Raw genomic sequence first — 25,811 nt, 5'->3', positions numbered from 1 at the left:
GACTTGAGAAGACGTTTTTCCTCATAAGCTCGTAACCTCAAAAGCCATGAATTTATTTATTTAAAAAAAAAAAGTAAAATGTAAAAACATCTCAGAAAATCCAGTTTGTCCCTGTTAACACTTGCAGAGCCTCGACTTGCTCTCGGCGCGTAACAGAATAAAGTGAAAGTGACTTCCGAGTGAGTTATGAATTCCCCAGTTTCTACAACACAGGCCAGATTTTCATTACAGGAGGGATGTGATTGATTTCTTCAAACCTCTTAAAATACACAAACGCTTCACATCTGCACGCACTTCCAAATTTAAACTCAGAGTTTTCTGCCAGCATAGCTGTTTTTGTAATATTGTCCACTTTGGCATTGTTGACTATATTTTGTCCTCCCACTGTAACGGATATGCCGACACTTTGATTCACACGCCGGTGTTTGTATTGTTTCGTGTCAACACTGTTTCTGTACATAGCGTGCGCTGAACCTGGAACTTGAAGGTTTGTTTATGTGTTTGAGCCGGTCGGACCTTTACAGTCAGAGCTGCTGCTCTTCAAAATGACACGAATCCAACAGACAAACAGAACCTGGGCTTTGCTTCTGGTGAGACACTAAAATCTTTCTCTCCGATAGCGAGGTTTCATCAAACTGGTCAATTCCTTCAGTGTCTGTTGGATTTATGAGGATGAATGTGACTGTGAGCTTAATGATGCCTTTATTAAATAGAAATAAGAGATGTCCCACATGCTGCATTGTGAAAATGAACTTGCAAGTGATTTGTCTCATTTTACACCTCATCCAGAGGTTCATCGTTCCTTCTTCAGGACGCCCCGCAGCATGAAGCCTCCTCTCAACAGTCCACAAACACAAGCATCATTAGATTAGAACCTCCCATGTACATGTAGGTTTCCACTTGCTTCATGACTTTATAAAGAGGAATTTGTATGAAGACAGATTTATCTAGACAGATCCGATGTGTTGGTGGTTTCTATTGTTAGACATAGAGCGGCCGCTTTCAGTGTCACACTGTTTTCACAGAGTTCAGCAAAAACTTGGAAAATGCAATAAAGACTTCAAACGAGTCCTTTTGTGGCGTGTGTGTGTGTAATACCAGAGGTGGACCACTCGAGTGTGCTGTGCACTTTTGTAAGAACACGGAGGGCGAATCAAGTTATAAAATTCAATTTTATTGTCATAACTCGGCACACAAAACACTCCAAAATGATTGCAAAAAAAAAAATTGGTTGATAGATAAAAGTACATCCTGTTATAACTGGAGGTTCAAACCACATTGAAGCTTTTAAAGAAGGGGAACGTCTCCTGAAAATCAAAACTAGGAGTGGGTGTTTGTTTCTCAAGAGGATCGAAGGACCACGTCTGGTGAGCATTTTAGTGATGAATCGCATTTCTATGTAATCATCTGTTCTGTGATCAAAAAACAAACCCAAAGAAATCATGCAGATGTGGACAAGCCGCCCTTCTTTCCCTTCTCTCTCAAGGACGATGAAGGTGCGAAGCTGGCTTGGGCACCAGATATGACTTTTATTATTAGTGTAAAAAAAAAAAAAAAGAAAGAAAAGAAAAACAACCTCTTCTCCATCACACGTTCATAGTTTCAGATAATAAAATGTCTTGCTACTTCTTCAGTCATTCTAACAAGTTCAAGACGCACCTTCACATAAAGCTGGTTTTCAGACTGCTCCGATACGCGAGGAAGTTTCCAATGCATTAAATAAAAACATGAGACATCTGCAGCGATGTGCTTCATGTGAGTCATGCACACAGCGAGCACAAGAGGGGGTCCAAACTTTAAATACAGATTACTACATTTAAACATCATACGGGGATATTTATATAGATATGTAAATCCCCTCATCCCTTTTTCTTTCTGTTCAAGATATTTATCATTTATTCAAAACGTTTCTAGCTGCTGTGGCGCCGAAAAACAGGAAAAAGCATGATAAAGTGTATGACTGCTCCAAAATTATTCCCCACAGACACACCTACAGACGGAAGTCATTCACCCTAAAGTACACAAATATTTGGATTTTTAAGAGAAGAGCTTCACACTGTCTCCCCACGAATCTCTTTTCTTTTAGGAAGAGGATGAAAATAGACTCTAGCTAAAAATAGATCTGTTTTTAACCGTATAGTAACACAGCCCCCACCACAAGATTCATAAGAAAATGTTTCTATCTGATCTACAAAATATAGCAATGTCCTTTTAAAAATAGTTTGATTCTTTAAACTATAACAGGACAGGTTTGTTTGTTTTTTTTTCCCTCTCTCTGTTCAATGAGATACATTCAGGTCATCAGGCTATAGACAGAACAGTGCCTTTGCAATGGTTTGGATCGTTGTCTTCTGCAGCGTCGGGCTCAGTACCGGGTCTGGTACTCATGGTGCCACCGGTTGAAGTCGTTGTAGAAGAGCACGATGCTTCCAGACGCCATGCCGGTGATGATGCACCTGAGACACAGAGACGAGGAGACGCTTTGAAATCAGGAGGATCATTACTCCAACATATCTAATTGATTGTTACCTATTTGCACATAAAGACAACATGATATATGAACATCGCTTTGAGTCGACTGTAAAATCTAAATCTACACCAAAATTACATATATAAATATTAGCGTTTGTAAAACATGCATCTCTGGTACCGATTCCACAAACAAAAGTAAGTAAATCTAATAGTTTTTGGGGTTTTAATCTTATTTTGAAGGGGTGTGAGCTGTATTTTTATATATACCATAATAATCTTTTTTTTACTTGCACAAGTGTACAGGGGTTAACTAAAGTACATTACATTATTACTTGCATCACATACAATACTTGCGTGTAAGCAGAAATAGGCTGGAGGCCTTGTGTCATTTGTTTCAGGATATACAATTTACAAGAAGAAATAATTATTCAAAACACGTTTAAAGTAAGGCTACAGTAAGGTTTTGTGCCTTTTTTTTTTTAGTCTCTCTGAAACTTTTAAAATCTTGTATCCAAAAGAATCCCATACTGTACAATTGAAAAGAAACCAGCAGTCATATTTAAAGAAGTGTTTTATTCTCCATTCAGCCACTAGGCGGCAGTGTTGTAACTCAGTCTTAGAGGGAAACGTTCAAGTCAAAGAACAAACTAAATTGTGCTTCAAGCATTAACCCAGCTGGCAAAGATACAACTAAATTAATCAATATTAATTTTTTTTTGGTAATATGACATTTAACAATGGCTAAAAGTATTTTTACAAAACATATGCTTTTTTTTGATCTGCTGACTCCAACAGGATTTAGTGGTAAAAGGTGGCGGTCACTGATCGGTTGTGAATTTCATGCTGCATATTCTTTCTTAAAACTGGATTTATGTAGATTTGATTTCTATAAAATTGTGAAATGATGTACGACAAATGAGTTGTTCTGCCTCTTTTTCCACAATACTCAACTTTCACTATCTGGCTTTGTTAATATCAACTTTTGTTTTCGACTGAGAAGCTTATTTTTACAGGCTGATAAACATAGTCTGTGAGTAGATAGTTTTACCGAGGAAGTCCTTCAATTCCACTACAATGACTCTTAGATGAATGTGAATTTCTTCACATTCTTGAACACATTTCAGTTTTCTAAATGAACATTGAAGTTACGGTTATGAGATATCACAACATCATAACATATGTGACAACATATGAGACACCAGATCCTATCAGCAGGAGCAGGAGAGGAAACCCGTGTGTGTTACCTTTGGTCATGTGACATGGCCATGGAGCGGACGCCGGCGTCGCAGCCGGGGTAGGTGAACAGCTGTTTGAGGTCGTGGACCTGCCAGACGGAGACGACGCCTCCGTCTCCTCCTGCCAGCATGTACTGACCGTCTCGACTGAGGAGCATGGCCTGTCCAACACAAACACACAGGATTCCTTATTGAGTCTCGCAATGAGCCTCCAACGTGATCATGCGTGTATTCATCACCGACCCTCTGTTAAGTGTCTGTACATTGAGGCCAAAGGGAAACGTGGCAGCAGAGCTTTTCAACCTGCAACCGCGTTCATAAATTGTGTGTGAATAGGCCTGGCGATCCGGGACCGGTTTATCTTGTAATGTCAGAGTCAAGCTCAAACTGCGAGGTCATGTGATCCGACAAAAGATCCTCAAGTCAGTGCCGCCGTATTCGGGGGAGGGGGGGGGGGCAACAAAGATGGCTCCCGACTGAGAGGCTCTGAGATTTACTCGTCTCATCTGCTTTTCCTGCAAACTGTAGCAGCTGAACGGCTCCCCGGGGAATCACATGTACACAAATCAAGTCATGTGCTGGAGTCTATTATGGGCATGGTGCGCAGCCGAGGCAGAAAGTGAAACAGGCGGGGGGCATCAATCAGAGGGGGGCCCGGAGCCGATGACATGACGAGGCAGAAAGTAACTTCTAAAAGCTCAGAGTGACAATAATTTAGAGCCTTTGTCCCGTCTGTGGTTTAAAGACACAGACGTGGGGCATCTCTCAGCTGCTCCGCGGTGATTCAGCAAAAAAACATTTCAATCCTCAGCGGCATGTGTGTTCAATCAGCCGCGTGTTAAATGGAAGAATAAATAAATAAAAAAAATTAACTTCAACTCGAGACAAGTCATTTTCTGGAGCTTGAGTTGCTGAGGGAAACATAAATAACCCTTCAAGAGGCGACCGGAGTGGATTGGAGCAAGTAAAAAGTGCAGTCTAAATCAAGCAAATGTTTGTATAAAAAAACATTTGTGCAATTTCCACACTGAGTTAGAGGAGCTCTGTTTCTCATTGGGTTCGTACACGCACTGGCTCACACAGTCCGACCGGCACGCTGCCTCCACAATCAGACCGGCCTCCTCGACACGTTAGATCGTCGTCCAAGACGGTCGGTGAACACGGAGAAGTGAGGCTTTGATTTGTGCACAACAATCGTCCTGCACGTCGACATCGGGAGCGATAGAGACGGCGCGACGATCTCAGTTAAAGTTAGGACAAAAACCAGTCAGACATTTAAAGCCTCGCCGATAAAGCACCAATCAAGATGCCTGTTTTTATATTTCTAAATACTTTGGCTCAGTTTTTGGTTCATAGCACCTCCTGGTGAAAACATCTGCCTCCTCCTTTGCCCACTAAGGTTTTTCCTTTGTAGAAGTGAATTTACAACTTTACAAACATCATTCCATCTCTGAAAAGAGACGACGACCGTGTTGATTGTATCTGCAGATTTTCATTATATCAATGCTCCCGACTCACGAGTGGGAATATCCAAACGGGTATGTATTTGAGTTAAAAGCTGTAAAAATGTACCGGAAACAAAGGACCTGGTGAAAAGCGTGATCCTCATTTTGTGCTGAAGGCAGCCACTCGACATCATTTAACCTTTATTGTTGCTCGTCAGTAAATAAAAACACTTTAACGTGCTGGAAACCAAACTTGTAGAACAGCACAGCTTCCAAAGTAGACGGGTCGGGCGCTACTCTTCACAATAGTGAAAAGTAGAGAAGAGGAGGAGGAGGAGGAGGAGGAGAACGACATAGCAGGGACTACAGTGCATTAATGTACTTGTGTAACTACTAATGGAGTCCATGACCTTACTGGAGCCCAGCAGGAGGCAGCGGAGCTGGCAGACATGTCAGCCTGGCCAGGTAGGAGGCTGTAGACAGACATTATAAATCAGTCCCTCTGCCACTGGGCGGTCAAACAAGATGGCCGATGGCTCTGCGGGGGCTAAGATGGCTGCCTGGGCTCGGATGACTAAAAAATGACTCCGGCAGAAACGCAGGCACTTTTAATGCCCATATTTCCTACTTCTTTCGGGGAGCAGAGGGTGGATTCCGGGGCTGGAGAAGGTAAAAAGTTGAATTTATGGTGCTGTTAATCCCCCTGTTACACGAACGCAGCCAGTGAAAAGAGCGTCTGGAATGGTTACACTGCCTGAGTTATACTAGTGCTTAAAAGAATGTAATCCATTCAGTATGGCTTCTGTCACCTGATTCTGCTATTAGACGAGGATGCCGACTGTTAGCCTGTCATCTAACCTCTGACTCCGGACCCCAATAAATTCACAGTGCATGCATTCCCGCTCTTCCTCAGTCTTCCTCTCTCTTTCTGAGAGTGCACTGCCGGCCAGGACAAACACTTATTTATCCCGGAGTCCTACTGCGCCGAGGCTCCGAGGGCTAAGAAGATTGATTCTGGTATGTACACCACTGCACTAAATACTGTTGGAGTCTCATAGCAGGAGGGTGGAGTTGAGAGGGGGAGGAGGAGGAGGAGGAGGAGGAGGAGGAGGAGGAGAAGGAGGGGGGGGGGGGACTCTCACAGCCACTCTCCGAGATGTTAGGATTTTCCTAATGCCATCTGACATGGTTGGAATTTACAACAGCGGAGGAGCGCTGACAAGGCCGGCAGAAGCCTGCGCCGTTCCCGAGCTTCCCCTTCAGGAGGAACTCTGGGAATCCTACAAGGCTCAACGAGGATCCAAAAAGGTTGTTAGCTTCTCTTAAAGACACAATAAAATACTTGAGATCCTTGAAACCAAACACTGGCTCCTTTCCCGCTGATGTTGATGCATGCAGTGAGTCTACCTGTGGCTGCGCGGACGAGCGGGCCGCTGAGGAACCCGAGGCACGAGAGGCTTTTTAATAGGAAACAGGCGCGCGACTGTCTGTCAGAGCCGGCTTACATTTCCCAGGCCAAACCGGAAACAACGGGTCGGGAAACCAAAGGCAGTAGCAGCTATCTCGTGTCACTCCAGCCACCAGGGAGGAAATGTGGGAAATGGGGAATGTGTCGTCCTGCGCCGGAGGGTAGTTAATGGTGTCGGTGTCCAGGGCTGACCGGTTCCGCGGGAATGTTTTCCACCACAGACGCCGACGCAATTCGAGCCGACAACAGAGCGCCGGATCAAAAGAAGCGGTTCCTCTGGTGCATGCGGCTGAAAGAGGAAGAACGATGTGACGCCGTGGCGCGTCCCGAGGCAGGCCGACCTTTACCTTCCTCAGGTCTTGAGCCAACACTGCCCCCCCCCCCACCCCCCCACCACCAAAAAAAAATACAACCCAGAGCCTTTAATCAGCCAGGAGTTTCTGACACTGATGCGGTGCAGACGTACACGTGCAGAGGTGAACGCTCGCTCACCTTGATGCTGTCCTCCATCTCCATGTGCGCCAGCAGCTTGCCGTTGACGCTGAAGAGACAAAACTGTCCGCGGTCATAGTAGATCATGCAGTGGCCCTCGGTGGAGGACTGGATGAGGCGCGGCCGCTGGCAGCGCTCCGGGCCCTCCAGGGTCCGCAGCAGGTCCCCATTCATGGAATGGATCAGACAAGGACCCTCTACACACACACACACACACACACACAAAATCATTCTTAATATCTACACTAACTTTTGTGCATTGACACAATCACAAATACTTTTTCGAGTCACTTTCTGTTATCACAAATCTATTTCTATATTGTGAATGTAAAAACATCGACTAATATTATGGGATACACATTTTGGTGCTTTTATTTATACCTCTCTAAAAGTGGATCAATTAAAAAAAAACAAAAAAACACTTCATTGCCAGGTACCATAAATATTTTAAATCAAATTAAATCAATCTTTATTTATATAGCACTTTTTTATACAGTGAAGTAACACAAAGTGCCTTTTATTTTATGGTGTTAGGACTTTTTTTTGTAGTGGTGGTGTAAACACACAACGTAAACAATGAAAAAATGCAAAAAGTCAAATAAGGGCTAATTGCATATGTGCACAAATAATAAATATCTTGTAGGTTGGTGGGAGGTAGGGTAGGGGTGTCAACTGGGGCTGAACAACACATCTACTCCTTAATATTATCCAATTTACTTTTGATCATTTTATTATTCAAACATCATTGCCTTTTTTCAGCCTTCTTAACTGCGTTCCAATTAGTTCTCTTCATCCAACCTCTTTGTAAGACTCCAAACTCATTTGAGTGAGCATTTCTCATACGTTGAGTCGGAGGAGTCTCACCTTTGCAGCCACTGATGACGAGACCCAGCTCGGCGCACACACTGGCACAGGTCACCTCACAGTCGTGGCCGGTGAGGATGGCCCTGGGTGTCGTGAACACTGCTGAGGAACCACAAACAACACGGCTGTGTAGATTAACACGTCGTACCACCTGGCTCTCGCTAGGGGGCAGCACAGGGCTAAACATTCTCATATGAGCTGGTTTCCTGGAAGTCAAGTACTGGAGTGTGAAGGCCTCAAATGAAAAAAAAAGTATGAGCAAAGAAAGAATTTACAATGTCCCCCAAGAGGTTGCTTATTTGCACTTGTTGAAGTTGTTTAATGATCTATTAAACACGAAGGTGTGCGTTCTGCTCGTTTGTCCGACTCTGAAGCCTGTTGTCCTCCACACACACTTCTCTCCTCGTTCGCTATCCCTTTGTAGCACTTGTCACAGACTGCCTCCTCGTATGTTTAAAGCCTTCTCTCCCCCCTGACTGCCTTCACTGAATCCAGATGTTTCAGCCATGGACAGGGAGAGAATAGGAGCCAGAAGGAGCGCCAGTAAGTTATGGTCCAAGTCATGAAGTTTGTGTGATTTTGTTTTGGTTTGAGCTGTCAGGCCGAGCGACAAAACAAAATCGGCTGTTACTTCTCCATCTGTCTTCTCTGTCTGTGTACACACACCCACACGCACGCACAAATACACACTCACACACTGATTGGTGCTTCTTTTTTTTTTTTTTTTTGCACAAATGTACTTGAGGTTTTGTTTTTCGCTAATCCAGACAGATTTTAACCACAGTGCCAGATTGTGTCTACCTGTTTATGGAGTTTCATTGCTCATGGATGGATCTCATCTTCACTCATCATCATGTTTTTTATGTGAAGAGTTCCAGCTGAGCTCCAAAAAGAAGCAAAGACAATAGAATAAATCTTTTTTTGAAATGTGTAAATGGTTAATATCGGCAGACTTTAGCAAAAAAAAAAAAAAGTGTCTAGATATATTTCAAAAACTTTGTTTGAAAAAACAACAACTGAGAAAAGATTATTTTGTGATCAAGTGTTGAATGATATCTTAAGACCTAAAACAACATATTTAACTATTTATAGCTTAAGAAATTGCATTTCCTTCTGACAAGCTACAGAGAGCTCCCGTCACAACATTCATTGTTTGTAAAGACTTTGAATTTGTTTGTTTGTGAATCTCGTCTTTTGTACCTGCTTTAATGTTTGCATTGTTTATTCTCAAACACAGTTTGGTATTTAAGATTTTAGAATTATTCTGATATGACGCATTGGCTGGAAAAAGAAAAAGAAAAAAATAGCCGAAACACAAGAGTCATAATGTTATTAAGATGATAATAAAACAGAAATGTCATGCTTTGCCATCATTTGCCAAATTTGAGAAACCGTGGAACACAAACTTCAATATTATTTAAAAATATAAAATGTGGAGCAATTCATTCATTTAATGAAAAAACGTCAATGCAAGTTTACTAATACGAGAAGTTTGTTTTGTCTGAAAGCAAAGGCACTGTTAAATCTTAATTAGATTTAGCAGAAATAATCTACACAGACCAAATCGCTCACGAAACCCTTGTAAAAAGTCAAACAAGAATTTAGTGAGCAACGTCTCAAACTGCCACAACAATCAAATCCACATGTACAGCACAGGAGATATTCTGCATTACATAGCAATCTTTTGATCATTAAATGCATTCATCAATGATTGTTGCACCTGAGCATACAAAATGCATCAATGAATGTTTTCACAAATAATGGGAAGATGGACAAAAAATAAAAATATCAAATGCATGGATGTTGATTGAAAGTAGAGATGTCCAGTTTATGTTAAATTAGCCACTATAATTTCAATAAGTGTTTGTGGCTCAGTCACACTTTGTCACTCTGGTAAAGTTAACCAGCCCTGGTTCAATGTATTGAATGTGTAGCCAATTTGTGTGTTTAAAAAAAAATAAAGAGAAAAAAATAAAGATTTTTTTTTTTCTAATTCTTCATAACCAGCTGTTCTGTGAGTTGCACCAGTCCAACAAGTTGGTTCAACAGTAGCTGGAAGTACCTAGACTTCATTCAGCTCACTAGTTAACAGCTTCTCCAGCAACATATTTTTCTGTAAGGCAGCGTGATCAAGCAGTCCAGAGCATTCAAACGAAACTAACATCGTAAATCATTTGTTTTGCCACGTCTGATAGTGAAGTTCTGCCTGTATATTAGTAAAGCCGGGGCACGGAGGGTATCAACTATCTGTGTATTTATGCGACTCAGGTTGTAGAGTCAGCCACATTCTGACTCCTTCAAGAGACCAAAAACAATGGCAACAGTTGGAAAGAGCACTCCTGTTTAAGAATCAAGTAAAACCTGATCATGCCACAAAAAGGAGCAAACAATATAAGAAAAGACAAACAGAAACTGGGGAGGAAAAAAAAGCTTCTAAAAGGTTACATGAATACTATTTAATGTGTATGAATCCTTTGTTACTGAAATGTCTCCTGAAATGATAGAAATGAAGGTTGAAGGATTGTTGAGCAAAATACAAAATATCAAACCACCCACTGAGTTTTTGGCATATTATGTTTAAGCTCTTTCTAAAACTCAGCATAGGTGACAAAAGAGAAGAAATTAGACTTGATGACAATAAATAAACTGTTTAATATCTGGTGAAGTCTCACATAATATTTTCAAAAGAAATGTAGCGTTAATGTACGATATAATGCTTTCACTTCAACACTTTATTTTTTCCTCTTCAAGTAAATGTAATCTTTTTTCACACATAAGTGGCGTGGCACGTTCAATATTCTGAATAAAATAAGTCCTGAACAGCACCGTCTCTTTGGGTTAAGTGGCAATATGCAAGTCATTTTAAACAGTTAAATAATATGTGACGGTTCTGTCAGTTACTTTTTGTTACTTCACGAACATAGTGGATTATTTCTTGTATCACTGCCATCCGCCATCATGCTATCGACCCCAAACAGAGACGGTGCCCAAAGCAAACAGAACAAAAGGTTGTTTTTTGTTTTTGTTTTTTAAAACACACCACCTTTTTCCTTAATCTTTGTTTTCTTTAATACACGTTTAATATTGAAGTACCTCGAACTCAAACTCTCCTATCATGTCAAGAGCAAACTCAATACAAGTGTGACAGAAGGTTTAAAATATTTGTTTTTGTGTCCATTGTGAAAAATACATGTGAACTCTCACAAGTCGGCCGGAAAGGGAAGCAGTTAAGCAGACACCTGTGGACCAGACTGTATAAAAAGGAGATACAATAATTTGCCCTCAATTGTGCTTTCAATTCTTAATTTATGCCCTGCAAAATGTCAAGATGTTTCAGAGCTACAAGATCAAACTAAAAGTCAAACAGGCGGGTTATGGACGTTATAAATGAGTGCATAAGGTGTTAACAGGTTTAGAACTTAATCAAATAAATAAATAAACAAACAAATAAACAAATGTTGTATGGTTTTGGTCAATTAAAAAAAAAAAAAACGGTGACTGAGCTGGTGTGCAGCTCATGGCCAGCAGAGGGCAGTAGGGTCTGTGAAATCTGCCACTGTGCACACAAGACAAGCCTGCAGCAGGAGAGCAGAGGTCAGCTGTGTACACGTGCATGTCAGCCATTCAGATACATCCGCGTCGGCCTCATGAAGTGTGCGGGACGGCAACAGAACATTATGTACGAGAAGGAAGATGTGTGTGTGTGTGTGTGTGTGTGTGTGTGTGTGTGTGTGTGTGTGTGTGTGTGTGTGTGTGTGTGTGTGTGTGTGTGTGTGTGTGTGTGTGTGTGTGTGTGTGTGTGTGTGTGTGTGTGTGTTTGCATGTGCTCTCATTCAAGTGTGTGTGTGCCGACCATAGCCTTAGAGGGCTTCGACGTTTGGAAGAGGAATAAAGGAAAGTCGGGCCGTCTGCATGCATTTTGCCAAGGGTGTGTGTGTGTGTGTGTGTGTGTGTGTGTGTGTGTGTGTGTGTGTGTGTGTGTGTGTGTAGCAGCGTTTCATGTCTGGGAGAGCCTCCTGCGGTCTGGGGCAATGGAGCATCACATTGTGGTGGTGAGGGGTTGGGATGACGACGGCTTTGTCTGCTGCTCGAGCTTCAGTGTGGCGACTGCACTGAGCCAGCTGAGGCAAGACTGACACTCTCACGCACACATATGGTTACAAGGACACGCACTGCACATGCATGCATGGAAACCTGCACAAATATTTTAATACGCAAAGAGAATTAAAAAACCATGAATCCATTACTATTTTAGAAAATAACTTACATTTTGCAATGATGGAAATAGAAATATTCACAAGTATAGTATTTAAGTTATCTTTTTAGCTTCAAAGCTATTTATTCTTCATGAAAACATGTTGATTTGTGTTTCTTTACTCTAAAATCCACAACCGGTGTGTATGGCCTAAATGTCCATCCTTTACCCTCCATCCTCTTATCAAAAACCAATGTGGCTCATTAAGTAAATCACAATTTGTCATAAATTTCATCCCACATGTAATGGATCACTTAACAACATGTACGCCAATCCGAGCTGACCAAATTAGCACCGAGGGGGCGAAGGACCGAGAAATGTGTGTGCCAGGCTTTGATCATGTCTAATGCCATATGTTATGGCAACGTAAGAGGGGCCCATGACATTTTTCACTTTTATCGACCAACGTGACCCCGTGGCCCTCAGATGGTGGTGAACTTTCATGTGCTGGCCGACGACCCCCAACATCACATTTACCGTCTCTAAGTGGCCCTCACTTTCACTCACATTAAAGACAGATTCTCTCTCTCACACACACACACACACACACACACACACACACACACACACACACACACACACACACACACACACACACACACACACACACACACACACACACACACACACACACACACACACACACACACACACACACACACACACACTATCTAAAGCTGTTCCTTGTGCAACAGTGCTGCGAAATCCAATCTGTATGCAGGAGGCCTGGCCTGGTCAGACGAAACTAGTTGTTACTTTACTGAGCGAGGCCGTAAATCACACAGTCACAACTGTCTGGTGGGGTGAGCACTCAGAAACTACTCGTGTGTGTGCGTGCGTGTGTGTGTGTGTGTGTGTGTGTATACTTTGAATTATCAGGCTGGTTTGAATATGAACTCACTGCCTGGGCTCTCTCCAATGCTGCTGTGCTTTCCATTCCAGTACCACAGCAGTAGAGTGGCATCTCGGGAGCCTGACAGCACGTAGCAGTCTCCTCCGATGTACGACTCCGAGCGCGCCAGACACGTCACCACATCGCGATGCCCAAACACGATCTGAGTCAGTTTGCCTGTAAGATGGACACAAATATACAAACGGAGAACTATTACCTGTAAACGAAGAAACGGTCCTGCATCTAAACAGTCGCAGCAAAGGATTTCACATTGCAAGATCAACGTCACTTTTAGGCAAGATTGAAAGGAATTCTACTAATTCCATCCTGCAACACCAACATGAAAGCATCTGACTGGGTTGTGATTGTCTCTTCAGCACAGTGCAATACTTACAATCATATAGTCAATGTCCTTAAGTGACATCCTAGAGAATAAAGACACATTAGGAGTCCTGTAAAGCCCAGGCTATGGAGTTTGTAACAGGGCAGAGGTGGATTTAGGTGCAGCGGGCGGCCATAGTAAAAACCGACTCCTCTCCGTGTGCGAGCACCTTGCATTGTGTTAAATTACATATATTAACCATTATTGCTTTTCTTTTTGAGAGCGTAAAACATCGCCTTGCAACACTTTGTCACTCCAGCTTAGATCCTATGCACAGCACTGTCGTTCTTTTGAACTTCCTACTAAGTGTTTGTTGATCGTCTGTCTGCTTAGCGAGTTGATCCACACAAGATTGGACTCCTGCTAATTCTCAGAATTGAATAAATATTTGCCTCAACTTTATGTGTGTGCCTGTGCACATGCAGTGCGCTCCATGTGTATATGTGAAGGGGCTAATTGCTGTCAGATTTCCAGACCACAGCTCCACTGTCTCGCTGTCTAATACTCATTACGCTCCTCATAGTGTGACCTCTGCAGTCAAACGGTGGATAGTTTACTACACATGACATTTCTGCCTGAGTGTCAAAATCACTGTCTGCAGGATAATTAAGCTGTACCACGCTGATGCAGAGAGGAGTTTTATGAAACTGGGCGGGTCACTGACTGAACTTCCAGAAGAGAACAGAGACATCAAAGATGCTAAAGTTTGACATTTTTATAAACACTGAAAATAAGTAATGATGTCTGCTGCAATAATGGCTACCATGCATCTCATTTCCAACACACGCAGGCTTGTGTGCGCTGAAACAAATTGGATATGTGTGCATGCAGGTGGACGAGGCTATGTGTTTTGTGCACGTGTACCAATCAACTATTGTAATTGATTAAAACCCCTCGGTTCTTTCACCTGGGGGATTTGGGGACCATTGGTGGCAGCTGTTGAGCGTGTGCGATTAAACCGTGTTCACGTTCCAGTCGCACACCCTGGTGGCAGTCGCACAATAGAGCTATCTCTGCGCTCCCATCCCTCCTTCCCTCCCTCCTCCATTGGAGACAGCAAGGGCCTGGCCTGTAGAAATTGAATCAGGCTTCGTTCTATAGATGCGAGTAGGATCCTGAATGGGGCTGTGGGGGGGGGAGTGATGAGGAGTGGGGGTGCAGAGATGAAGCTTCAGACAGTTTCATTTAGGACCTCTGACCTGTTGGCATTTTTTGTGTGTAAGATGTGTGTAACCAAGTATCAGCAGCAAATCAGGGGTGTTCAAGTCTATTTGATGCTGCTGTGAAAATTGTTTTATGCAAGGACCCAAAACAATGTTTGGAAACATAGTAAAAGGCAAAGTTCAAGTTTATTTATTGTTATTTTATCGTCATCACCGGAGAAATTAGCTAATAGTCTAATATACCTGTAAGGCATGGTGTACTTTAGTAGTTAAACATTTTACAGACATCCGCTCAAATGCTTTAAACTGGGAAATAAAGCTATTTTTGTGCCAATTGTGGAAATGTATACCACTTCCAATGGCACCTCAGCACAGTGCAATACAGAATCAAGACAATATAGCTGGGTCTGTGGAATGACAAATACATACAAAACATTTTTGTTCATCAAGCTAAAAATCACTTAAATTGTCAAACAGCAGCTGAAAAGTTCCTCATGTGGCATTTCTTAAAAGGACAGTGCCAAACATGAGAGATCCTGATAATCCGACTCGTCTTCCTTTGAGTTTTACTGGTGATCTTGATGATAAAGGACAACTCTGTCCTGTGGATGGTGCTAGAGGAGAGTCAGTAATGGTTTATTCATTTTCAAAAGGTTAATTGCATGGCTTAATAGCTTCTAAATGGCTATAAAATATTATAGATGGATTATATTTTCTTTCAAACCAAAATGAGCGCAAGAGTATGCCAGAAGTGAATGAATCAGGTCAAACATTGGTCAGTAAAGTACTCGATTCCTAAATTTAACAGAGTTGGACATGAATTGTGGATGTGTTCGGCTTCAGCGCCCCGCGACCCTGAACACTATAAATCGGTATAGAAGATGATAGGTGGAGGGATATAAAGTTAACAAATCGGGGGCATGAATGTCGTGAATTTAGATTAGATTTGATAAAAGCGATATTTATTTGGCTCGTAGGGAGCTGACGTGACGGTCCCACATGCACAAAAACATAATTGCGTTCAGGAAATCCGATTATAAGACAGATGAACTAAGAACAACGTGCTTTAATGCACATGAACATAACTAGTGGTGTCGGTTATGATCAGTGGGTCAGATCAGCGGTTCCTAACAGAGCAACAGAGGTACCGAGGCTGTCAAAATTAGATTTGGACGTGTCAAAGAGAATCATAAGACACTTTCTAATGTCTAAAGCAGATCCTGGGAATCGGCCCAACTTTTCTTTTCAAGACTCCCGTTTTTCTAAGTGAGAAAGGGTGTATCCGCCTGTTTTTGGCTTCGGTGGACTGTATTGGCATGTCAACAATTAAAGAAGGGGTTTCGCAGTCTTTCTTAGAGGAAATCTGGGGGGGTGGGGGGGTATGTGTGTCTAAAAATACATTTGGTAACCACTAGGTTAGATCATACCTGTGTCTGTCGAGTAAACCCGGAAGCTCTTGTCCCAGAAGCCGCACAGCAGGATGAATCGGTTGTCGGCCGTGATGATGAAACACTGCGAGCTGATTTGAATGCTCTGATCCAGCAGGTCTGAGATCTGACGGCGATGACTCCCCACGTTACTGGCTGTAGAGGAGGAGAAGAGATAATACTAAATGAAGCAAGCTAAAGATTACATGCGGAAGACATTCAGACGTTCGCACAAGTGTGACGCCGGCAGTGCGATCCAACAAACACATAGCTGTTTATAAATCAGAGATTTCCAGAGAGCTCAAACTATGATGTACCTACACTTAACTTTCAGCAGAGTGCAAAGAAGATTTGTGAGAAAATACATAAAACCTCCTGGAGGTGAAGTTTATAAGGACTTCACTTTTTCCGTGAGAGTCTAAGAGCCTGAGTAATAGTAGAATGTGTATAGTCTTCTCGAAATATGTACACCACTTGAGAGAGCAGGCAGAGCAAAGCACGGACATGGTCAAGCACAAATTTATTGACACCCACTTTTCCGTAAGAAGAATCTTCTTTTAAGTGAAATATTTCTTATTTGAAGCAGTGGAGAACAGGTGTTGAGGAAGAACAGACAATGAGAAAGTCCAGCACATATGCCCAAACTACTATTTCAACCATTTTTTTTTTAACATTCCCCAAGTTGCAGATGGCTCAACACTCATCCTCAATTTACTGTGTTTAGTTTAGACTCCTCTTGGAATGCAAACAGTGTAAATATATTACTGACAAGAACAAAAATCCCAGCTACCTCCCCCAAAAGGCGCACGCACACACACACACACACACACACACACGCACACGCACACACACGCACACACACGCACACACACGCACACACACACACGCACACACACACACACGCACACACACGCACTCCTTTTGGGGACATTGCACTGACTTATATTCATATCATGCTTTATTTTCAACTCAGACGTGGAAACTGGTTGCTCAACTCTCGCCTGAGTCTTATCTTTAAAAAAAATGTTTTTCACGTTTAGTTTTTATACACAAGAGTACTTTATTTTTTGGATTTGCAAGGGTGATCAATTCCTATAATGTGAGTGTGTGAACAGATTTCATCCTCCTCATACATCAACATAGCACAAATGTATGCAGCACACACGCAAAATAGATCTGTTTCATGTTAAAAGCTAAAGAAAATGTGAGATAGAAGTGAAATAATGAAATAAAATATGACAAAAAACTGATTTGAAGGATGAGAATGCCCTAAGAGGCTACATTCAGCTAAAAGTAAAAAAAAAAAAATCAACCCCATAGAGGTTCATGGGTAAATACTGATGCATGGATGAGATAGACGCCTTTTATACTCCCACTACAGAGGAGCAGTGAGGGAGAAAAATACAGTAGTGTACGTGCAGATAAAGATGAATATCTGAGTCCCAACCCTGGTTATTTTCAGTAGTCAAGTGTGTGAGAAAAAAAAAATGCATGGAAATGGTCTGCTGAGACCGAGCGTGACCACAACGCTCAAAGAGGAAGAACACCCCCCCACCCACCCCCCCACCCCCACCCGCCTTGCAGATGTGCGCGAGTTTGTAAGAAGCTGCAAGAAAAGCGACGGAGGCGGAGGAGCGGATAGAAAGAAGTGGCTCATCTCTCCCTGCTCCGCCGGTGCATCCCATACATCAACTGCAACTCGGCACTCTTCTCCTGCTCATCAACAAGTCGTGAAGGATGAGAGGCGCCCATATTGTCCTGACAGCCGTCTGCCGTGCATTCTCAATCACACATTATTACCACATTCATATTCATTTCCATTGACATGCGTCCTTTCCCTCCGCTCAAATTAAACCAAAGCGGATGCAGAAAGGGAGGGAGGGGAGGGGGGGGGGACGACGGAGAGGGAGAAAGAGGGGGAGTTGATGATGAAATGCCGGCCTAGGCCACAGCTCATTGCATTCCAATTTGCATGCAAATGGTTTAGTGTGAGAGCAGGGCCTATATCATGACGAGTGAACTGGGGCAGAGGCTGAGAAACTACTCTAATCTACTGTCCAGGGACACAGCCCTGCAGACTGCCATGAGTCACCAAGATGCCAGCAGGATCCATGCACAAATCCACACAAAAACTCATTTCATGCATATATAAGCTCAGACTCTGCGAACAATACACGCGCGCAGATTCCTCAGTAGTCGTAAATGACAACGTACCTATCAGAGGGTCAATTTCCACGGGAAGTTGGTACTGTTGGTCCTGCACCGTTGAGCTCTGATGACCTGACAGACAAGAAGACAGATTGGATTAATATTGTAATTGTGTGTCCTTGTGAAGTAGGTGCTGTGTTCGACTTTATTACAACAGTGAAAACTAGAAACGTAAAGGCACAGTGTGACCCGACTGCCAGAGTTCCCCCATGAATTAGACATCAGCTATGTTGAAAAGCTACCAAGGCCAAGGTAGAAGATGAAGCACTAAAAATGTATTTCTTTGACAGGCCGTCACCAATAAACAAAACGATGCAGAGTAGCTAAAAGAAAGTAATATTTGTCATTGGGATGCATTTCATTATAGATATAGATATGAATAAGAATGAAACTTAATAACATCATAATTCTAACCTCATCCTGACTAATGGGATACCCTGATGTCATATTTCAGGTCAGGGTTTTTCCACAGTGTGGGAGGAGGACCACAACTGTTCATCTCACCATTTGGCATTGAAGCTTTTTACCAGCATCTTCATTTCTGTTAATTATTCTTAAAGCAACTTCGCTTCCAGAAATGTGTGTCTCAATAAAGATATGAAGGACACTATCCTTCATTAGCTCCTTTTTGCAAAATCAGGATTTTTGTTTTAGAAAAGGAAAGGAAATACTGATGCATATTTGTTTTATGCTGCAGCAACCCGCAACACACTCTGAAAGCTACTGCTTTCAGTAGCACTAGTACGTGATATAAAATACAGAAGCAATTGCAGGGCCCATTTGGTACCTCTACCTTAAAGTGAAAAATAAAATGTGAATAAGTTGTGCAAGACTGTGCTGCATCCAACAAGTTCATGAACTATGTGTTATTTTAATCCTGCCTCCCATATCGAGAAGTAAACGGGCCTAAACACCTTTATCTAATCTAATTGCAAAAGAATCCGGTTCACCCTGTGCTTTTAACGGGCTACTTGTGAATAACATACTTTCTTGATCACACCAGCCTAGTGAACGTGTGGATGAGGTTGAGCGCTGCTGAAAAACGATCAGTCTTCATCCTCATAAACTCAGAGATATCAAATATAATGTTTCCGGCGGTGCAGGATGGGTGCTGGGTAAATAGGGTTTTGTGAAGTGAGCTGCTGATGAATGGAGGTGGACGTGAGACCTAACGCTAGCTGCTACATGTGTCACATTTGATACAGCTATCCGGTAGACACAGTCGACTGTCTCTCAAATCAACGTCCATCCCACAGAGACGAGACGTGCTGATCCTTGGATAAATTAGACAAGTGTGTTGGAGGAGATGAAAAGACGACTAGAAAGGATTCAAATAAAAACCACAGGACAAATTCTATTTTTTTTTTTTTTAGAAACAACATACGTATGCCCGGACACAGCTCTCTCACCTGTCAGGCCGTGCCACTTGTTGACAGCAAAAAGGCGGTTGGCGGTGACCGTGATGATGGCAGGTGACGTCAGGCCTGGCTGCGTGTTGGCCGCGACGTGAGTCACGGGAGAGTTGGAGGGAAACTTCAGCACCATGATGACGTCCTGCTGCATCTGCTCCGTAAACATCAGAGGGGTCTGCAGGAGAAGATACTGTTCAGGGTCCCCAGGATGGACAACGGGATGACAAGAGGATAAGGGGAGGGGAAAAAAAAAAAAAAAAAAAAAAAGATATGGAGCCGTAGGCAAAAGCAAAGGAAAAGATGAAGGAAGCAGAGCCAGTCGGTGGTAGTGAAAGAACAAAACAGAGAGGGAGGAAACAGGAGGACAGAGAGAAAATTAGGAGAATTAAGCAGGATAGTAGTAAGCAGAATTCAAGTAGTACAGGAAAGCTACAGAGTTGATCTAGGTTTGCACAGAAAAGGCAAGAGGTTACATTGGAAACAGCACAGCGGAAGAAATATAGGAAACTAAATCAAGTAAAATCTATAAAACAGCATCTGATTTTATGAAGCCACAACAAAAACAAGACAAATGTGACAGATGTAAAATCATCCTGTTTAGGTCCCCATTCAGCAACTGTTTTTATTTAATGATTAATTCACCCTGAACCATGAGTACAAAGAAACACAATAAACTGCTTGTGAGAGTAGAATTTAAAATTATAAGAGAAAAATCATTAACAATGAAAGAAGATGCCATTTAAGACTTGCAGTAAGATTTCACAAAGTCACTGTTTTGTGAATACTGTACATTTATGTGGCATGTAAGACAGAAATGTCACATTTCCCTCATATGGCTTTGTTATGTGTAGGAAAATTAAAACGAACAGTTTCTTTATTTACTGACAGCTGACAAACTCATTAGCCTACTGAATGCCATCAGATTAAAAAAGGATGTGAAATATCCGTGGTGTCAGTTCTGCTGAGATTTAAACATATAAACATAAAAGGAGAACATCCCCACCGTGTTCATAACAAAAAAGTAATTTCATTGACCTATCAGACCGTTTCCTCTGCTTAGACAGATTCTTGAACCATTCATACAGTGTTTGTACTAAGCAGCTCTAACAGAAAGCTATTTTCCTGCTTGCGTGTAAAGAGGAGGAACATCAGTGTTTAACATCAGGAAGAGACCTGGGTAAATCCGGTGTGTCTGACAGCTAACCAGAAGCACTGACAGTATCATTACCACCAGCATGGGCAGACGCTGACACTCTGACACACACATTCGCATGCGAGAGGAGCCAGGAGAAAGTAAGAGAGCGAGATCATGTAAAAGAGGAGAGAACAGGACGTTCTGAAGGAACGTGGGGCTGCGGGGCGCCTGAGAAACATGCCTGAAAACTGTGTGAATATTATGTTTGGGAGCTGTATGTGATGGGAGCCAAAACAAAAACATTTCATAGGGTTTCACTGCACAGTGAAGCGGTGGACGAAGAGCCAGTGTGTGTGTGTGTGCGTGCGTGTGTGTGTGTGCACTGGGTGGTGGTCTACAGCCAGCTGTCAGCGCCACAGGGACACCACACTAATAGGGACTCATGGGGCTGTGGGTCCATCACAAGCAGGCTCACTGACTGCACTTCTGGGCCCTTAAAGAGCCGTCACATCAGAACTGCCGTTCTCTGCTCTCTTTAGCTGATCTCCTCTGTTTCCAGCTCAGGTGGAAAATCTGGCTCAGACCCAGGTTTCCAACACGAAGCTATTGCGTTTCCCACGAAAACCTTTACTGAAGGCACAAGGCCTTTCAATGCACACCTCGCTAATGATCAGAGAGGGGATGGTTTCAAAACCAAGACTTTATTTTCCCACAGTGGTAAATGGGGATACAATGGACAGGAGAAATAATAGAACATAAAAGAGTCGCAAATTCAGACTTATGTACAAATGCATGCATGTATCAGCTGCCCTGCTCCCTCAGCTGATTTCTTACCCACTCCATTTTTTAAAGCGGAGGATTACAGGTCAGGCTGTTTTTGAGTTATTTATTGGATAATGTATGTTCACCTACGACTCACCACTTGCATCGCTGAGCTTCGGGGTGGGTGTGGCTCAATGAGTAACTGGCAGGGGGTCTGTCCAAAGCTCCTAATTTGGGACTCCACAGCCTGAGGGAGAAAAAAGGACACAAAAAAAAAAAAAGGAGAGATGTTAGCATTTTGTTACATTTTAATGGCTCACTGTACCACAGATTGTCTTCAGTGCGACAATAATGAGTCAGTTTATGTATGCAGAACGATTATATTTCTCTCATACTTCCTAAGATTACATCAGTACCTTGTAGATGTGACAACAACCTACAATGATTGCATCCGAGAGGAATGGGAACAAGAGGAATAGCAACGAGGAAAAGGCTCACCACCGTGCACGAGCACAAAATGCACACAGATAAATACATTTTTTACTGCTTGACACAAACACAGACACACAAATACCAATTTATCCTCCACAACCACACAGGATCGGAGGAGGGCCGGGCAGGCGGGCTCGCAGGCTTGGTTAGGTGGTGTTAATGAAGAGGTATAGGACCATAAATGTCAGAGCAGACGCCGGCTGAGCAGCCTCTGGACATCATCACACAGCTCAATGTCAGGCCAACTAGCAGAGAGTGAAACACACCCACAGCTTCACCAATCCTCCATATTCTCTTATCATTGTGTTATTTAGAGGTGAAACAATAAAGTCTTTTTATTACAGGGCCACAGTTTTGAAAGAAAAAAAAAAAAGTTTTGCACAGTTTTGTGTCCCTATATATTAAAAGCCTTTTGTCCCTTTTTGAGTGAATTTGTAGAAAAGTATTATTTTCCACTAGACGTGAACTCTACTGAACGCCATCTTCAACTGGAAGTATACATTACCAAGTACCTAGCTTTACTCAAATACAAGTTCAAAACAGTTAACTGCCACCATACAAGCTCCTCGTATATGGTTGGGAAGAAATTTGGGTTCAGTGACTGACTTAAGGATACTGAGATTGTAAAATCGGTGCAGCCGAATCTTGAATTATTGGATTCTGTAGCGAACATAAACAGTGTAGGAGTTATGGTGATGAGAACAAATCCTGTCAGTGAAAGCAAGACAGGAATAAATCAAAGTCAGATAAACTAAATAAATTGAATATGGAAACACCAACAGAATTTAAGAAAAGATGCACATTTTATACTTTAAGTTGAAACCGGCTAAAGGAACGTGACAAATGACTTAAAAAAGTGCTAGGAAATGGTGTTTGTCAGCTAAGAGATCAATCTGCTATGACGGCTAATTCTCAGTTCAATTAGACATCTGGTTGTACTGTATCTCTAAATCTTTCTCAGACACGACTTCACTGGTGCTACAAGGCTGACACAAGCTAAATAAGAGCAGTTATTGTTCAATACACACACAAACATATTTCTATATGCACCTTTAAAGTACTAAATGCGTACTAAAATACTGCAAACATAATTGAGGTAAAGGCATCAGATATAGTCAATTTAACAACACCAGGGTGTGTAGTATGAGGTGGACACAACTGTGAGCGTTTATAAGAAGGGACAGGCAGGAACAAAACAAGCAATACTGCATTATGACAGAGCCGACAGCATGATGGTGTGCACTGTGACAGCTTGTGTGTGTGTGTGTGTGCGTACGCGTGTGCAGGCCGAGACAATTGAGACCGACTTGGCGCGGTCTGAGCATGAGCTCATGTTTGAGGCCTGCACATGGTATTTCCATGAGAAAAAAGTTGGGAAATTCGTCTTCTCATAGCCATTGTCTGAAACTAACCAGAGACTGGAAAGAGGCACGGAGGAAGAGGGGCTGCAACCGTCGATTAGAAAGGTTTCAAGGAGTTTCTTCCGGGCCAAGCATCGAGCATCAAAAGCCCTACACAAAATGAACTTTTTTATGTGAATGCAGAGCTACTGTAAGACACCCAAGTCATCATCCCAGCCTTACTCAATCTCCCATACCTCTGTGCATTTCTACAATAACACTACAACTTCTCTTCTTCTGGCTGCTCTTTTTTGTGAAACTTTTATTTATGTTTACTAGCCCATTTAAACAGCAGAAGAGGCCAAGATCCCCCTCTGAATAAAAAAGCAAATAATTCACGATCAGTCCTGTTAAAACCAGCACTATAAATCCATGATTAGTACTTCATACGAAGCAAAATGGAAAAGGATTAGGGCTTTCATCTCACGCAGCTATTAAGCAATCGGTGTGGTTTGGTAATGGCTTTTAAGATTGGAAACTTTCTGAAGCGAGACAGACTCCTTTTGAGCGCGAGTGTCAGTGGTTTTGTGTTCAGGTTGGACGTGACCAAGACGTTGGGTGACCTGATCCACCGCCCTGACACGGTCATTCATTAACACTGGTTTCTAAGTAGGGATTCAAAGTTTGGTAAACGACCAACATTAACCGACCAATGTGAAATATCTGACCTTGACAGCGAATCTTAACATTTTCCATCACACCCGCAGGCAGTATGTTAGTGAGAGGACAGCAGTGCATCATTCAAGGTCAAAGTGCCGCACACATCCTGCGACTCCACAGCAGAGCATTTTGCTTAAGCTAATGTGGGGAAGACGCTCCTCAAAGCCACTCAACCTATCTTCATTAAACTCAGACCTGACATTTACGAGGCATTGGAAACATTGGAAAGTGGCTGAGTCTAGGTCAGCACGTCCTTTTCCCTATATGCCTATGCAATGCTCAGGTGATTATATGAGGGGCCAACTACAAGGCCAATCTCTTTTGGGAGCACTGGCCCGTGTCTGATGAAGGTTTTCTATATTCTATACATTTAAATGGGTGAGACGCCCTCGGTTCAGATGTCCCAGCCTACCGTTTGATTTATTCATCCACTTGACATATCCATGTAAAACACGGTGCCTCTATGCAAATCAACTCAACAACACAGACTCTGAATCAATGGAAACGAAAATACTACAATGGCCTTGCATGTCTGACTCGCAGTTTGGTGCATTCGTTTGCGTAAATGTCCTTTCTTTTATTGAAATATCCATTTATTACAATGAGCAACACATTTGCCAAAGGAAATAAACTCGCAGCGCTCATGTTTTGTGGGAGACTTTGGCTGAGTGTCAAAACAGGTTCATACGCGTGGGCATATTTCCCGTCTTCTGCCGAATTACGCAAACCCTGTACAATTCAAACAGAGCTCTGCGTTTTGTCGCTGGTGAGGGAGGCTGTGGGATTTTCCATAATCACATGTGAAAGAGGGGAAGCCCGGGACACCGACGAGAAGGCAACGCAGGGTGTGTTTCTCTTTATGCAGACAGAGGCAACACAGATGTACATGTATGCCATGCGCACACCACGTCTCTCCTGGGCGGAGGAGAGAGGGGAGGGAGCAGGACAGGAAGTAATCACGGTTTTGAAAAACATTGCAGTGGTCTCCACAGCAGTCACTAATCTGTGCTGAGATATTCCAAACTTTCTCCCAGAACAGAAATGCACACATAAACACACACAACCGTGCGCATTTATGCTGATGAGCACACATAAATATACAAAGGTATACACATGCCAATGAATGGATGTATACATACACGTGTATGTACAAACATATCAAGGTAAGATCCATACAAATCTCTCAAGTGTGTGTCTGAGGGTGAGAGAGGGCTGGTGGGAGTTTGTGCCAAACTCTGGCAGGAAAACAGGTTCAGCCCACCAAAAATACAGAACCCTGCACGCCAGACTTCTACCTTCTCAGATCCAGATCTGCACACACACACACACACACACACACACACATCTGCGAGCCATCCCCTTGACAATGAACAGCCCCGGGGTCTCTCCTAATGCGGCCTAGTCTGGCTCGGCCCATGGCTTCGACTAAAACAGTTGTCACTCAGTAATGACCAACTCTGGGGACACGTTCAGGCCCGAAAGTTTCAAAGCTCCTGCAGCCCCCAACTCCCATCCATGACGAGGCCCAGACCTGGACCTCTGTTTCCACCTTCTGCACAGACGGGGCATGTTTCCTTCCGCACAAACACAGTTGAAGGGGGAGCCTTGGATTAGCTCACAGGCATAACACTGCTTTGGTTTATTCAA

At 42.8% G+C, this 25,811-nt stretch overlaps 1 protein-coding gene across 1 annotated transcript in view; it reads right to left on the bottom strand.

The window, feature by feature from the left end:
• Positions 1-1,153: 1,153 nt before the first annotated feature.
• The window catches only part of lrba (LPS-responsive vesicle trafficking, beach and anchor containing), a gene marked incomplete at its 5' end in the record, with an annotated part of 187,605 nt that continues 162,947 nt past the window's right edge, over positions 1,154-25,811 (bottom strand). Inside the window, 9 exons of the mRNA XM_080521001.1 lie at positions 1,154-2,456; positions 3,717-3,868; positions 7,113-7,309; positions 7,977-8,075; positions 13,133-13,300; positions 16,096-16,251; positions 18,310-18,375; positions 19,713-19,890; positions 21,770-21,859. Coding sequence (XP_080377127.1) covers positions 2,366-2,456; positions 3,717-3,868; positions 7,113-7,309; positions 7,977-8,075; positions 13,133-13,300; positions 16,096-16,251; positions 18,310-18,375; positions 19,713-19,890; positions 21,770-21,859 — 1,197 coding nt within the window. The 3' untranslated portion in view covers positions 1,154-2,365. The remainder of the gene's footprint in view (positions 2,457-3,716; positions 3,869-7,112; positions 7,310-7,976; positions 8,076-13,132; positions 13,301-16,095; positions 16,252-18,309; positions 18,376-19,712; positions 19,891-21,769; positions 21,860-25,811) is intronic.

This window comes from Blennius ocellaris (assembly GCF_963422515.1).
Source record: "Blennius ocellaris genome assembly, chromosome: 3".
Taxonomy (NCBI): Eukaryota; Metazoa; Chordata; class Actinopteri; order Blenniiformes; family Blenniidae; genus Blennius; species Blennius ocellaris.
This window is presented reverse-complemented; position numbering and strand designations above follow the sequence as displayed.